The sequence below is a fragment of the Babylonia areolata genome, chromosome 2, assembly GCF_041734735.1.
Source record: "Babylonia areolata isolate BAREFJ2019XMU chromosome 2, ASM4173473v1, whole genome shotgun sequence".
Taxonomy (NCBI): domain Eukaryota; kingdom Metazoa; phylum Mollusca; class Gastropoda; order Neogastropoda; family Buccinidae; genus Babylonia; species Babylonia areolata.
Window position 1 is genome coordinate 37,926,948 of NC_134877.1, and position 15,000 is coordinate 37,941,947.

Here is a 15,000-nt window from a genome sequence, read left to right on the forward strand (position 1 = left end):
GATCTCCTTTCATCCAATGCAAAGCAGTCAATGGGTTAACATAGACACGGTGGAGGAGGAAACGTCTTTCTTCTCAGATGGGCGCAGCAGCTGAGTGGTTAAATTGTTAGACTTTTAGTCTCATCGTCCTGGGTTCGAATCCCGGTTGAGGCGCCTGGTGGGCTAAGGGTCGGGATTGGTCTCATCTCCCAGATCCACGGATATGCAGCCGGACCTACAAGTGGTTATGAAACCCCTTTCGTGTCTGTACACAGAAAAAAATAATACATGTGCATGTTAGTTTCAGTTTCAGTTTCAGTAGCTCAAGGAGGCGTCACTGCGTTCGGACAAATCCATATACGCTACACCACATCTGATAAGCAGATGCCTGACCAGCAGCGTAACCCAACGCGCTTAGTCAGGCCTTGAAAAAAAAAGAAAAAAAAAGGTGAATAAATAATAGATAAGCTTACATAAATAAATAAATAATTATGATATGAAAAAGGTCTGTGCGCATGTTAAAGATCCCGTAATCCATGTGAGCGCTTGATGGGTTATTGAAACAAGAACATTCCTAGCGTGCACATCCCCGCCGAGATAGAGTATGGCGGCAGGGTAGGAAAGTCTACCCGTACATAAGAATGAACGTGGGGTTTGCAGCCAGAAACGCGGAAAAAGAAGAAGAAGAAGAAGAAGAAGAAGAAGAAGAAGAAAACATCTCTCGCCAACCATTACTCTCCTTTGTGTGTGAAGTGTATGTTTGAACTTTCGCTTTTTTTTTTTTTTTTTTTTTTTTGCTTTCCCCATACACGTGTGCATGTTTGATTATTGTAAGGCGCTTTGACACGTAAAAAAAAGCGCTGCATGAATACACTAATATCGTTATCATAATCCTTGCAGTGGACAGCAGCATCCTTAACTCTTTTCTCTATATATCTATGGTCTCAGCGACTCACTCAACAGGAAGTATGGAATCGACTTTGCGCACGTCTTCGAACCAGAAACTTGACTGTGTCTGATCCTGTCTAGCAGACACAGACTGCACTGGCAGGAAAAGAAACTCCGAATAATAAGTAAGTGTGCTCTTGTAGCCCACTTCTTTCGATGATGCTTCAATAAATCTAACCAGAATCTAGTCTGCTTAAGATGGGGATATGCAAATGATGGGACCGTGCATTAACTTTATATATATATATATATCATATTCTTATTCTTGTTGCTTATAGTTCAGCCGACTGCACAGGGCCATATCAGGACTGTCAAACCATACAAATGCTCAACCGCGTCAACACAAAACTGTCACATCTACAAAAAATAAAAGAACAACACTAATACAAACCCACAAAACACAGTTCATGACGCAATATCCCAACCATTTATCTCCTTATGGCAAATAAGTGAGGTCTTGGATAGTGAGGTCTGGTGCTGTGGATAGTGAGGTCTGGTGCTGGACGTCCCGCTCACTCAAGGAAAGTGATGTGTCACTCGATAACCTCTCCTTTCCAGGTGAAGTGATCGCCGCATAGCCACTGCCTGGCTTGCCAGACAGTAAGGTTATTGCAAAAGGCCTCTCCTACATTATTGTGTCCACAGCAACGCCTTCCCGTGGCGTCCATGTCTTCACTAAGCTTGCTGTGTCATGGCGCGACCGAGTAACCGGCGGTATAACTGGTAGGAGACTTGGAGAGGAGATTGGCGCCACCAAGGAATAACCTAAGCCCACAGAAAAGACATGAAGGACACAACCATAGCCAGCAACATGCCGGATCGGTCGAGGCCCGGATCAACAACGACCGCGCTTACCATTGGCTTGCCCCAGGGTGGAAGTGTAAAGTCAGCTACTGGAGCGAAAGAACTATTTAAGTTGCCACAAGAAAAAGTCATCATTGGAACATGGAACGTCCGCACGCTATATCAATGCGGCAAAGTGAAAGAACTTGAGCATGAACTAAAACGTTACCAATGGGACATTGTGGGGTTATCAGAAGTACGATGGACGGGATTGGGAGAGATGATGACGGATGACGGACACAAGATGTGGTATAGTGGTGAAGATTCTCGACATGAACATGGCGTAGGTTTCATCGTACGCAAAGAAGTCATTGGATGCATCATGAGCTGCACTCCAGTTACCAGCCGTGTCATCAGTATTCGAGTGTCAGCTAAACCGAATAACATCACAATCATCCAAGTATATGCACCAACAACTGACCATGAAGACCAGGATGTCGAAGAATTTTACGAAAAAATAGAAGACACCATCAAGAAGGCATCATCATTGTACAGGGGGACTTCAATGCCAAAATCGGCTCAGATGCCTACAACGACTGGGCTGGAACAGTGGGCCAGTATGGCACAGGAGACACCAACGACAGGGGACTTCGCCTTCTGGAGTTTGCGTGCAGTCAAAGGCTCACCATCGCTAACGCTCTTTACCCTCACAAACTGTCAAGAAGAACAACCTGGCATGCACCGAACGGGAGAACTCACAACCAGATTGACTTTGTCCTCACCCCGCGGCGTTTCAAATCAAGCATCAACAGAGCAAAGACGAGGACTTACCCCGGAGCTGACATAGGCAGTGATCATGACCTTGTGCTGCTCACAATGAAGATGAAGCTGAAGAAAAAACACCAAGCGGTGCAACCCCGTATCAAGTTTGATCTGGAGAAGCTTAAAGACCCGGAGATTGAAGAGGTCTTCCAAGCTCAGCTCGGGGGACGGTTTGCGGCACTCAGCCTTCTGGATAACAACATCAACGACCTCACCAACACCTTCAATGAGGCAGTCCGTGAAACAGCTGAAGAGGTACTGGGGCGACAGAGGAAGAAACACCAGCCATGGATCTCTAACGACATCCTTGACCTGTGTGATAAGAGAAGATCCCTGAAGAAGACGAAAAACACTAGCCCTAACGAAGCCGCACAGTATCGTGAAACCAATAAACTTGTGAGAAAAAAGATGGAAGAAGCCAAAGAACAATGGATCAACGACCAGTGTGAGAAGATCGAAAAAGGAATGGAAGGAGGAAACAGCAAATTTGCCTATGCCACACTGAAGAAACTCACCAAGACGCAGCAGAACAAATCGTCTGTCATTGAGGATACCTCAGGCGAACTACTGACAGAAAGCTCCGCTGTTCTGAATAGATGGACACAATACTGTCAAGAATTATACAACTATCCCATACAACCAGATGACAGTTTGACTGACAGAGACATAACACCATCAAGGGAACCTTCACCCCTGCCAGTGTTGAGGGAAGAAGTGGAAGAAGCTGTACGCAGTCTACCAGCAGGAAAGTCACCTGGAGCAGACAACATTCCGGCAGAGCTGCTCAAACACGGAGGGAATGAGCTGGTCACAATTGTAACAGCAATCTGTCAAAAGATCTGGGAGACAAAACAGTAGCCCTCAGAATGGACTCGGTCGCTCATCATCCCCATACCAAAAAAAGGGGAATCTCCGCCAATGCCAGAATTACAGGACAATCAGTCTTATTAGCCACACGAGCAAAATCATGCTTCGAGTCATTCTAAACCGACTCAAAAAAGAGGCTGAAGAACACCTGGCAGAGGAACAAGCCGGATTCAGAGCAGGCAGAAGCACAGTAGAACAGATCTTCACCTGCCGATTACTGATGGAAAAATACCTGCAACATCAAAGAGACCTGTTCCACAACTTCATAGACTTCAAGAAAGCCTTTGACAGGGTGTGGCATGATGGACTGTGGCAGGTACTCAGACAGTTTGGCATCGAGGAGGGTCTCACCCAAGTCATTCAGGCGCTGTACAAGACATCCAGCAGCGCAGTCCTCCTCAACAACCAAATCGGAATATACTTTAAGACCACAGTCGGTGTCCGTCAGGGTTGCCTGCTCTCCCCAGTACTATTCAACCTTTTCCTAGAAAACATCATGCGCGAAACCCTCCATGACTTCCACTCTACCATCTCCATAGGAGGAAGAATCATCAACAACTTGAGATTCGCAGATGACATAGATCTACTAGGAGGCAGCAACAAAGAACTACAAGACCTCACCAAGAGACTAGAAGGAAGAGCAGGTGCATACGAAATGGAAGTGAGCACCGAGAAAAGCAAAGTGTTGGTAAACAGCTCAACCAACACCCAAGCTCAAATCTTCATGAACGGACAACAACTTGAAGAAGTGGATGCTTTCAAATATCTCGGCACCACCCTCACAAACGACGGTCGCTCAACAACTGAAATAAAGATTAGGATAGCGATCGCAACATCAGCAATGGCTAAGCTCAGCAAGATTTGGAAGAGCAGAGAGATCAGCTTTCCAACAAAGATCAAACTGTACCGATCCCTGGTGCTATCCATACTGCTGTATGGATGTGAAAGTTGGACTTTAACAGCAGAGACTACTAGGAAAGTCCAGACGTTTGAGACAAAATGCTTCAGACGACTGCTTGGAATCTCATGGAAGGACAGAAAGACCAATGACTTTGTCAAGAGCCAAATAACTATGCTAGTGGGTCCACTGGAACCACTCTTAGCAGTGGTCAAAAGGAGGAAGCTGTCATGGTTCGGGCATGTGACACGCCACAATTCACTGCAAAAGACAGTTCTACAGGGAACGCTAGAGTGTGGTAGGCGAAGAGGGAGGCAAGCCAAATGCTGGATGGACAACATCAAGGAATGGACCAATATGGATAGCGCTACGCTGATACGACAGGCAGAAGATAGAACCGGATGGCGTCGTCTGACTACGGAATCGTCCCTCATGTCTCCTCTACGCCCATCCCGGGCAGGAGAATGAATGGAAAAATGGAAATGGCAAATAAGACTAGGACATACTGGGGACGCCAGCCATTCCTCTTAATTCATCATCCCCAGATTACAAAAGATCGTAAAAAAGAAAAAGAAAAAAAAAGCAATACTTCAAAGCCAAACAAAAAAGGCCATGTAGGCAAATGTCGCCAAATACGTGGAACAAGCTCCTTGATAACGTCCGTCATTCTGATTCCCTCGCATCTTTTAAAACCGTCTCAAAACTCACCCTTTTCCTCAGCAATAAGTTCAATTGTGGCAGGTCCACTTCCTTTGCGTTTGCTGTGCTTGACTATGTGTGTATACATATGTATGCGTACATAACTACATGCATGTATATGAATGTGTATTGTGTGTTCGTGTGTTTATGTAAGTTTGTGCCTGCTTATGTGTGCGTATGCGTTAGGGTAGCTGTTAGATACACATGTATGTTAAAATGTATGTATACAGTGTGTGTGTGCGTGCGTGCGCGTGCGTGTGCGTGTGTGTATGTAACATTGATGTAATGTTTTATGTTAACAAAAGCGTTTTTGTAAAGCACCTAGAGCAGATTTCTGGATAGTGTGCTATATAAGTATCTATTATTATTATTAAATAACACTGCAGAATGGGCAGCTGGTGCACCTCCCAGTGTTTACATCTCACTACCTAATCGCCAGAGCAAAAACAGCAGATAGTGCATCATAGACTGCGGAAAAGAGAGAAAAAAAGTGTCAAGGTTTGCTTGAAAAATGAAAAGGGGAATGGACTGGGAAGGCAGAAAAAGGACACAACAGTGAAGAAAGAAAAAAAGACAGAAACAAGGGGAGTGACAGAAAAGAGGAAATTTCTGACGCAGAATTTCCAGAGGGGATGCTGTTTATACTGCAAGACCCCCGGCATCCCCACGGGGGGGATGTCATTATATATATATATATATATATATATATATATATATATATATATATATATATATATATATATATATACGTATATATATATTGGCGATTGGATATGAAATCAGCAGTCACAAATATGAAACAACCGCTGGTGAAACCGACCGAAAGACAGACAGATAGACAGAGAGAGAGAGAAAGAGGGAGGGAGGGAAGGGAGGGAGACGGGTGGAAGGGGTGCATGGAGGTTAAAAAAAAATGTCCAAGGGGAGTTCATCAAAAGGAAAAAGGTATCGTTTCCATTTTTATGCCCATCTTTGTGGGAGTCTCCAAAATAATCAGTAAAATGGAAGAAGACAAGAATGACTGTGTGTGTGTGTGTGTGTGTGTGTGTGTGTGTGTGTGTGTGTGTGTGTGTGTGTGTTGTGTGTGTGTGTGTGTGTGTGTGTGTGTGTGTGTGTGTGTTTGCGTGTGTGCGTGTGTGTGTGTGCGTATTTATTGTATGCGCGCACGTGCGTGTGTGTGGTAAGAGTTATGTTATACGTGAATCCTACAAGTGTTTTGTATTTCTTGTACTTCTTGAAGATTCTCGCCTCCTTCAAGCTCTATGCACTGTATTACATACATTAAGCCCCGAGATTCAAACAAAGGAAAAGTATCACCCAAAATTAGGTCAATGAGAAACATGGCTTTTGTACTATTCATGTATTCACAAGGGATATCCACGTTCCGCTTGCTTTTAGATAAGAGTTTGCTGGGGGTGCTTGATGTATGTTTTGAAGCCTTTTGTATGTTTTTCCTTCTATTATTCCGGCGGTTGCGCTACGTCCGTTGTGATTTATGGTGGTGACTGTGTGCCTTTGTTGTTGTGTTGTGTTTGGTGAGAGGGTGTTAGGTGTTTGATGTGGGTTTAGGACCCTGTTGGATATGTGAAAATGTACGCCGAAAAGGCCGATCGACGAAGATTTCTCGGCATGCACTCTCTCTATTTCTCTACCATGCCCATCATGTGGCTCACAAATTGAAGATGAGAAACACTTTTTGTTTGAGTGTAAAGCTTATGATGATTTGAGAAAGAAATGTAAATTTTTTGAAGTAGGTATAACCGAAATGCGCAACATTGTGTCTGTTTTATCATCTGAGGATGAAATTATAATTAGATCGATTGCAAAATTTATTGCAGAAGCGCAAAAAATAAGACAAGGACTTGTTATACACGGGCAAAATATTATATAATAAGGTAGTTAACCATAGTTGACTGAATGCTGATATGTTCCGGAATGAAAGTAAGGAGTACATGAAATTATGTATGTGAGAGGATGGTCGAATTTTCTTTTCTTTTCTTTTCTTTTTTTTTTTTTTTTTTTTCCTTAGCATTTTCTTTGAAGTGATACTATGTACATATATAATTATGGTGTCAGTGTTACCAATCTTTTTTGACTGCAATGTTTAAAATTTACATCATAAAGATTATCGTAATCTGTTGATGTGAAAATGTTACCCCCTTGTCAAAAGACCTTTGCAGGCAATGACAATAAAACATTTCAAGTTTCAAGTTTCAAGTTTCTCTGTCTGTCTGTCTGTCTGTCACTATCTGCCTGTCCCTCTGTCTACTCCTCTTTCATTTGTTTCATTCGTCTTAGTCTTTGTCATCGTCGTTTTCGTCATCACACGCACACACACACACACACACACACACACACACACACACACACACACACACACACACACACACACACACACACACACACACACACACACCTCTCCTTTGCTGTATTCGGATGTAGCAGCACTGACCGCGAGATTGTACTGTTCAGCATGTTACAAGCAGAGGAACCTTCTTTGACTCATCTTGAACTGTGATGAAAGATGAAAAGAAGCGACATGGGTGAATGAAGATGAAGGCGTTAGTAAGGGGGATAACTATATGATATCGACTGTTATATATATATATATATATAAACCAAACCTTGTACAGGATGAACAACGAAATTTAGAAAACAGAGAGAGAGAGAGAGAGAGAGAGAAAGTCAGAGAGAGAGAGAGAGAGAGTAGTTCAGGAGAGAGAGAGACAGAGAGAGAGACAGACAGACAGAGAGAGACAGAGAGAGCGATTTACATCAAACGTGTCATGTTTTTCCCCTCCTCTCCAAGCATGTTGAAACTCCAGCGTCTGTGTGTGTGTGTGTGTGTGTGTGTGTGTTCGTGCGTGCGTGCGTGCATGCGTGCGCGCGTGTGTGTGTGTGTGTTTATAGAGTTTCATAGAGTATGAGTGAGAGTACAATGAGGACACATGGTGATCATGCATGGGAGACGATACACTTTTGAGGAAGACCACCCACACAAACGTCTGTGCCATTGTTAGCTTAATTCAGGTTTACCTCCCCCCTCCCACCCTCCCTACCCTACCTACCCACGAACTCTCCCCCCTCTCCCCCCCCCCCCCCCCCCCCCCCCCCCAAGTAAATAGAGAATGACCGAGACAGACAGACAGACAGGAAGACAGACAGGGAAAGTGAGTGAGCAATAGACAGAAAACGCAGGTCCATTGGGCAATAATAACAACAACATCCCCCCCCCCCCAAACCCCACCCCACCCCAGCACCCCAAAACACGCACATACCTTATTTTAGGGCAAGTTCAGCACTATTATAATGATAATGATAATACTATTGTACTTATATGTCGCAAACTCCCCTTAAGATGGGCTCTAATCGCCTCACATGAGATAATACATTATACAATAGTGTATACCACACACGAGCACATGAGGACATAGAAGTGGAAAAAAAATCTATATCCGCCAATACAGTTCTACAAATTGTAGATATGAGTAATCACAGGATAAAGGCACAAAACACACACCCCTACACACACACACACACACACACACACACACACACACACACACACACACACACACACACACACACCATGAAGGTTTACATCTGGGGCTGAAATTCCTTCTTTTTAAAAAAAAACTATTCCTTTCTTCTCCTTCGAACAATTTGATGATCATGATGATGATACTATTAATAATGATAATGATAATGGTAATAATGGCAATGCATTTATATCGCGCTGTCAAACCTACACACACACACACACACACACACACACACACACACACACACACACACACATATGGATACCCTCTCCTCTCGCTCCGTTTGATATAAACATTCCTGAGCAGATTGTGGACAATATCTGGCTCCCACCCTTTACCACACCTACCCCTAGCCCTAAATGCAGATATTACGATGGGCTTCACCCTTCGTTGACCACCACTGAGCACCACCCACCCGCTAAACAATCACCCGGATTATTAGCGCTTTTGTCTCCATATCTGGAAAATGTGCCCCCCCCCCCCTCACCCCCCACTACCCCTCCCCTCCCCCCTCAGAACATATTGTCCCTTTTTTTTCATCTTTGTGTTTGTCTGACGCATTTTGCCTGTTGTGAATGTCGGAATACTATAAAAAAAAAGAAAAAAAAGAAAAAAAAAGAAAGAGATTTTCATTTCATAACTATCTATCTTTCTATCTATCTATCTATCTAGGGGGTGGGGGAGGGGTCTTTAACATGTCTCTAAGTAGTTATTGTGGTTATATCATGCTGGGTTAAACGGGACGGAAACAAAAGGTGAAAACTTGACAAAAACAACAACAACAACAACAACAAAAAACAAACAAAACAAACAAACAAACAAAAACAAAATAAAACAAAACATTTCTGTGAACTGCTTTCGGCGTGACCCGTCCAAGAAAGTAGAACAACTAAGGAACACACACACACACACACACACACACACACACACACACACACACACACACACACACACACACACACACACACACACACACACACACAAATGATATAAAGCGCAACAGCGATAAAAACAAAGCTCTTATACCACACTGTCATAGCCAAAAAACTTTCGGCTTTCATTCCATGGGGAAGGAAGAGAGTGGGTGGATGATTGTGTGTGTGTGTGTGGGGGGGGGGGGGGGGGGGGTAGGGGCCGGGGGTTAGGAAGAGGGGTAAGAAAGTTGGGTGTGGGAGGGGAATAGTATTATGTAGTGGTGGTGGCTGCAGCGCGTGCAGATAGATGCATCACAATCCCTAGCGTACGTCGTCAGCGATCTTCACACACATCTATCACCCATGACTGTCTGTGTTGTAAGACAGATGTGTCATTGCAAGACAGTTGCTCTACAAAGACTATGTTTTAATCAACTTGTTTTACGGCGTCTCTCGCATGCAGAAATCCGTGCATGGCTTTGGTTTTATATCTTATTCCGTGACCAGCGTACACTCGAGATGCTAAGGATGTGTAACCAAGGACGCTTGGTTTGGAAAAGGGACATGATTCCCAACAACTGCCACCACTACCATCTCACATCAGTTACTTTCCCTTGGAGGCAGTCCGTGATCCAGTTAAAAGAAATTGCCGAAATTGGCCGAACCTTTGCCCCCAAGAAGAATCATATCAAATCTTTGATTGGTATTGTGAGTTCATTGGTTGATATTCGGATGTTATATATATATATATATATATATATATATATATATATATATATATATATATATATATATATATATATATGTGTGTGTGTGTGTGTGTGTGTGTGTGTGTGTGTGTGTGTGTGTGTGTGTGTGTGTGTGTGTGTGTGTGTGTGTGTGTGTGTGTGTGTGTGTGTGTGTGTGTGTGTGTTATTTCATTTTATTATTTTTTATTTTTCAAATACTCTTTTTTTGTGCACAATTGTTCTCATTGCGGAATATACTGAGAGAAGCAGTTTTATTGCTGGTGCCTGAAGTAAGCTATACAATTCCTTGCATTGAATTGTACCGCATTGCACCACCTCACAATGTGTTTCGTTGCGTCGCGTTGTTGTTGTTGTTGTTGTTGTTGTGTGTGTGTGTTTGAAAAATTGGTTGCAGTTTGCGTTTTGTAAATTTATAGACTTTTCAATTGTCGCCGTGTTGCCGCATTCCTCATAAAATGGCATATTTTGAACGTATTTCTATATGCACATTGCATTCAAGGATGGTTGTGCGAGGAAAATGTATATTCTTTAAAACAGAGATGGCGAAAAGTCATGATGTTGTTACCTTTTTGTCATGTGATAATGAAATCATTATTAGTTCGGTTGCTAAATTTATTGCAGAAGCTCAAACAATGAGACAAAGGTACATAAGTCAGAATAGTATCAACAGCATTGAAGACACTTAATTATAGTTAGTACAGAAGTTGCTATTTGGACAAAACAGAAAACATAACATTGCATACTTGAGTGTATTGTTGAGGCAGTCTGTATTGGTTTGATATATTTTTGAATGGATGGTCGAGTCAGTCCCCATTCATTTTGGTATTTTATTATCATTATATTTTTGTTTTTCTTTAGTTCCGTTTCGTTGAGTTTTTGTCAGGATGTGACTTAACTGTTTCCAAGTATTGCATATTTTCTTGGTTTAAACTGACTGAAGGGTTCAGAGAAAAAATATAGTTTTTTTTGTTGTTTTGAAGCTAAAATATATGAATTTATGTTGTTGCCCCCTTGTCAAAAGACCTTTCTTGGCAATGACAATAAGTAATTCCAGTGTCCAGTGTCTCTTACACACACACACACACACACACACACACACACACACACACACACACACACACACACACACAGAGAGAGAGAGAGAAAGAAAGAAGGGGGAAAAAAAAGCCGAGGAACCATTGTTTCAAAAACCGGAACAGTGAAATGCTGTAATGTTCCTCTGTGATCACTGCTTCAAGAGTTGCACAGCCGGGAATCTCTCAGATAGATTATTTTTCTCCGACGTTTTCAAAGCGTGCACAAGTACCAGGGGTATTGGCGAGGGGACGTGGATGGTGGTGTGGTGGGGGTGTAGGGGATTTAGGGGAGGGGCAGTGGGAGGAGAAGGAAGAGGAGGAGGAGGAGGAGGCGGCGGAGGAGGAGGCGGAGGAGGAGGCGGAAACGTGGAAGAAGAAGAGACAACGCAGTTGGCAAGAGATAGAGTAAGAGGGGAAACAAATGGGTGTGGGAAGAGACAGATACAGACAGAAAGACAGAGAGTCACAGAGAGACAGAGACAGAGTAAGAATGAGACAGTGACATAATCAGACGGGCAAATAGAGGGAGAGAGAGAGAGAGAGAGAGAGAGAGAGAGAGAGAGAGAGAGAGAGAGAGAGAGAGAGAGAGAGAGAGAGAGAGAGATGAGATGAGATGATGTTTTATTGTAGAAACACTTAAGGTTAATTTCAATGGGGAGTTGGGGAAGAGAGAGAGAGAGAGAGAGAGAGAGAGAGAGAGAGAGAGAGAGAGAGAGATGAGATGAGATGATGTTTTATTGTAGAAACACTTAAGGTTAATTTCAATGGGGAGTTGGGGAAGAGAGAGAGAGAGAGAGAGAGAGAGAGAGAGAGAGAGAGAGAGAGAGAGAGAGAGAGAAGATGAGATGACATGATGTTTTATTGTAGAAACACATAAAGTTCATTTCAATGGGGAGTTGGGGAAGAGAGAGAGAGACAGAGACAGAGACAGAGAGACAGAGACAGAGATATGAGATGATGTTTTATTGAAGAAACACATGAGGTTCATTTCAATGGGGACTTCTGGGAAGAGAGAGAGAGAGAGAGAGAGAGAGAGAGAGAGAGAGAGCAATTGGAAAGAAAAGCGAGTAACAAACATCATCAGAAGCTGCAGCAGATTAGACAGAGTATGACAGATCACAGACAGTCGGAAAGAAACCACACAACGAAGAAAAGAGTAGTGACAGAAGAGAAAACGAAAAGCGAGACAGGAGGGCATAGCATTCAATATTGAATCCGAAGTGGACACTGGGGCGGTATGTACAATCTGTCGTCAGATCCGCAGAGCGATTGATGACAGACCTGGCTTTATGACACTGTAGGAAACTCGTGCAGCGTCACAGCGTTGGTTCCGAGTTCTGGAAGCTACGGTTTTAGTTTTTTTTTTGTTTTTTTTTTCTTTCTTTAATTTCTTGGTACAATGGATTCTGATGCGTGCTTGTGACTCAAGTAAAACACTTAAGAAAAGTAGAACAAACAAACAAACAAAAACGAAAAACAAAACCAAACCCCGAGGTACGATAAAAGTGTTTTGAATTCAAGTGTTAGGATCTTCAAGGCAATGCTGCGAAAACAATATTTGGCGATTTTTTTCCCCAGGAGAGACATGTCTGGGTGAACCGAATGCGTGCTGGCATAAATCTCCAGGGTTATCTAGGATGTGGCGATGACGTGCTTCTTTTCCTGATGATTTTTGTTGTTTTTTTTGTACACACACACACACACTGACTGAAACCATTTATTGTCAGATTAACTGTTTGTTGTACTGACATTTTCGCAACCATTTGAATAAAATATCAACTGAGCAACACAAGGAAATTCTGATTTCAGGAAGGTATGATTAAAAAAAAAAAAAAAAAAAAAACCAACCAAACAAACAAACAAACAAATTTAACAAATCAAGGTACCAAATTTCATTAATGTCATTATCTCCAAAAATTATTCTAACGCACCCACATACTCACATACGTTTCTCCCCCACCCTCTCTCTACATACATCCATGCATGCACACAAATGCCCATTATAATTCCCCTACCTCATTCCCCTGCCCACTCACTCACACACACACACACACACACACACACACACACACACACACACACACACACACACACACACATACACACACATACACACACACACACACTCACACTGTCTCTCACTCTTTCTCATCAAATTAAGACACACACACACACACACACACACACACACACACACACACACACACACACACACACACACACACACACACACACACACACTTGTCACTGCTAATGTTGCACTGTTTCAAATCTTTGTTGGATAGTCCAACTGGGTTGTTAAAACGATTTATCCTTTGGAAGTTATTGTTTTAACCAGATTGTTGTAAATGTTGTGATTTTTCCCCCCTTACCCTTTCCCTCCTTCAGCCCCCCCCCCCCACCACCTCTGCACCCCTCCTTTTTTTGTTGTCTAATATCACTTAATAAGGATAGACATTAAATGAATTAAAACACACCACACACACACACACACACACACACACACACACACACACACACACACACACACACACACACAAACAAAACAAAACAAAACAAAAAAGCAACAACAACAGGAACAAACCAACCAAAAAAATGGCGTTACAGACATCAGCGTTTTCACAACCGTTTTGTTTCAGATTATCTGACATGTTTTGTGTGGAATCAATGAGAGTCATTTACAGTTCGACGGCAACGTGATCGAAAACAACTATCGGTATACTTATATTAAACAGGCCCCAGGTAATTTCTAACAAGGAATTCCTTTGCAGAGCATCACACATTTTCAAGTTTGCAGAAGGTTGCTTACAGCGAGTGACAGGTGACACGGGAATTATATCGGAGAAAACAAGAGAGGCAAGGCCTTCAAGACTCACTTGTGATAAATTAAGTCCCCTAGCATTAATTACAGAGTAATTTCCCATTTTTACTATCTGCACCAAAACGTTTGCAAAATAAATAAAAATTCCATGCTTAGCAAAAGAAGTTCCTGTTTGAACAAAAAATGATAATAATGACTCCTCTTGCTGTTGTGTCAGAATAAGAGGTCAAAGTGCGAAGTTTAGAGAATACAAAAAATATAAATATAACAGTAAATGCAGTTTGCATATAATTAGGCTTCTTTTTATAAAAAAAAATTTGTGCCCATCCCAGAGGTGCAATATTGTTTTAAACAAGATGACTGGAAAGAACTGAATTTTTCCTATTTTTATGGTGTCAACTGACAAAGTATTTGCAGAGAAAATGGCAATGTTAAAGTTTACCACGGACACACAGCCACACGGACACACACACACACACACACACACACACACACACACACACACACACACACACACACACACACACACACACACACACACACACACACACAGACAACCGAACACCGGGTTAAAACATAGAGTCACTTTGTTTACACAAGTGAGTCAATAATATAAACAACAGCTTTAATATGTATACACGCATCAGTTGATGTTACGTCTCGAGGCATTTACAACATACAGATTGAACAAGGCGAAAGTAAAAGGCGAAAAGACGGAAATTTAAGTTCATAAAAAAAGCTTACGGAAAGCAAACAGAATGTTTGAAAAGAGAAAATATTTAGCTGCAAAATTTCCAGAGGGCGGGAATTACTGTATACGGCTGGAAAACACGTTCGTCAAGAACGTATTCGTACGTTTCAGACACGCTTGTCGTAGTCGCCATCATCATGTTTTGTTTAAT

The 15,000-nt window shown here is 42.4% G+C and overlaps 1 protein-coding gene across 1 annotated transcript in view; it reads left to right on the forward strand.

The window, feature by feature from the left end:
* The first annotated feature begins 1,711 nt into the window (after nt 1-1,711).
* The window catches only part of LOC143277407 (uncharacterized), a 15,960-nt gene continuing 2,671 nt past the window's right edge, over nt 1,712-15,000 (forward strand). Inside the window, exons 1-2 of the mRNA XM_076582206.1 lie at nt 1,712-1,807; nt 2,266-2,928. Coding sequence (XP_076438321.1) covers nt 1,712-1,807; nt 2,266-2,928 — 759 coding nt within the window. The remainder of the gene's footprint in view (nt 1,808-2,265; nt 2,929-15,000) is intronic.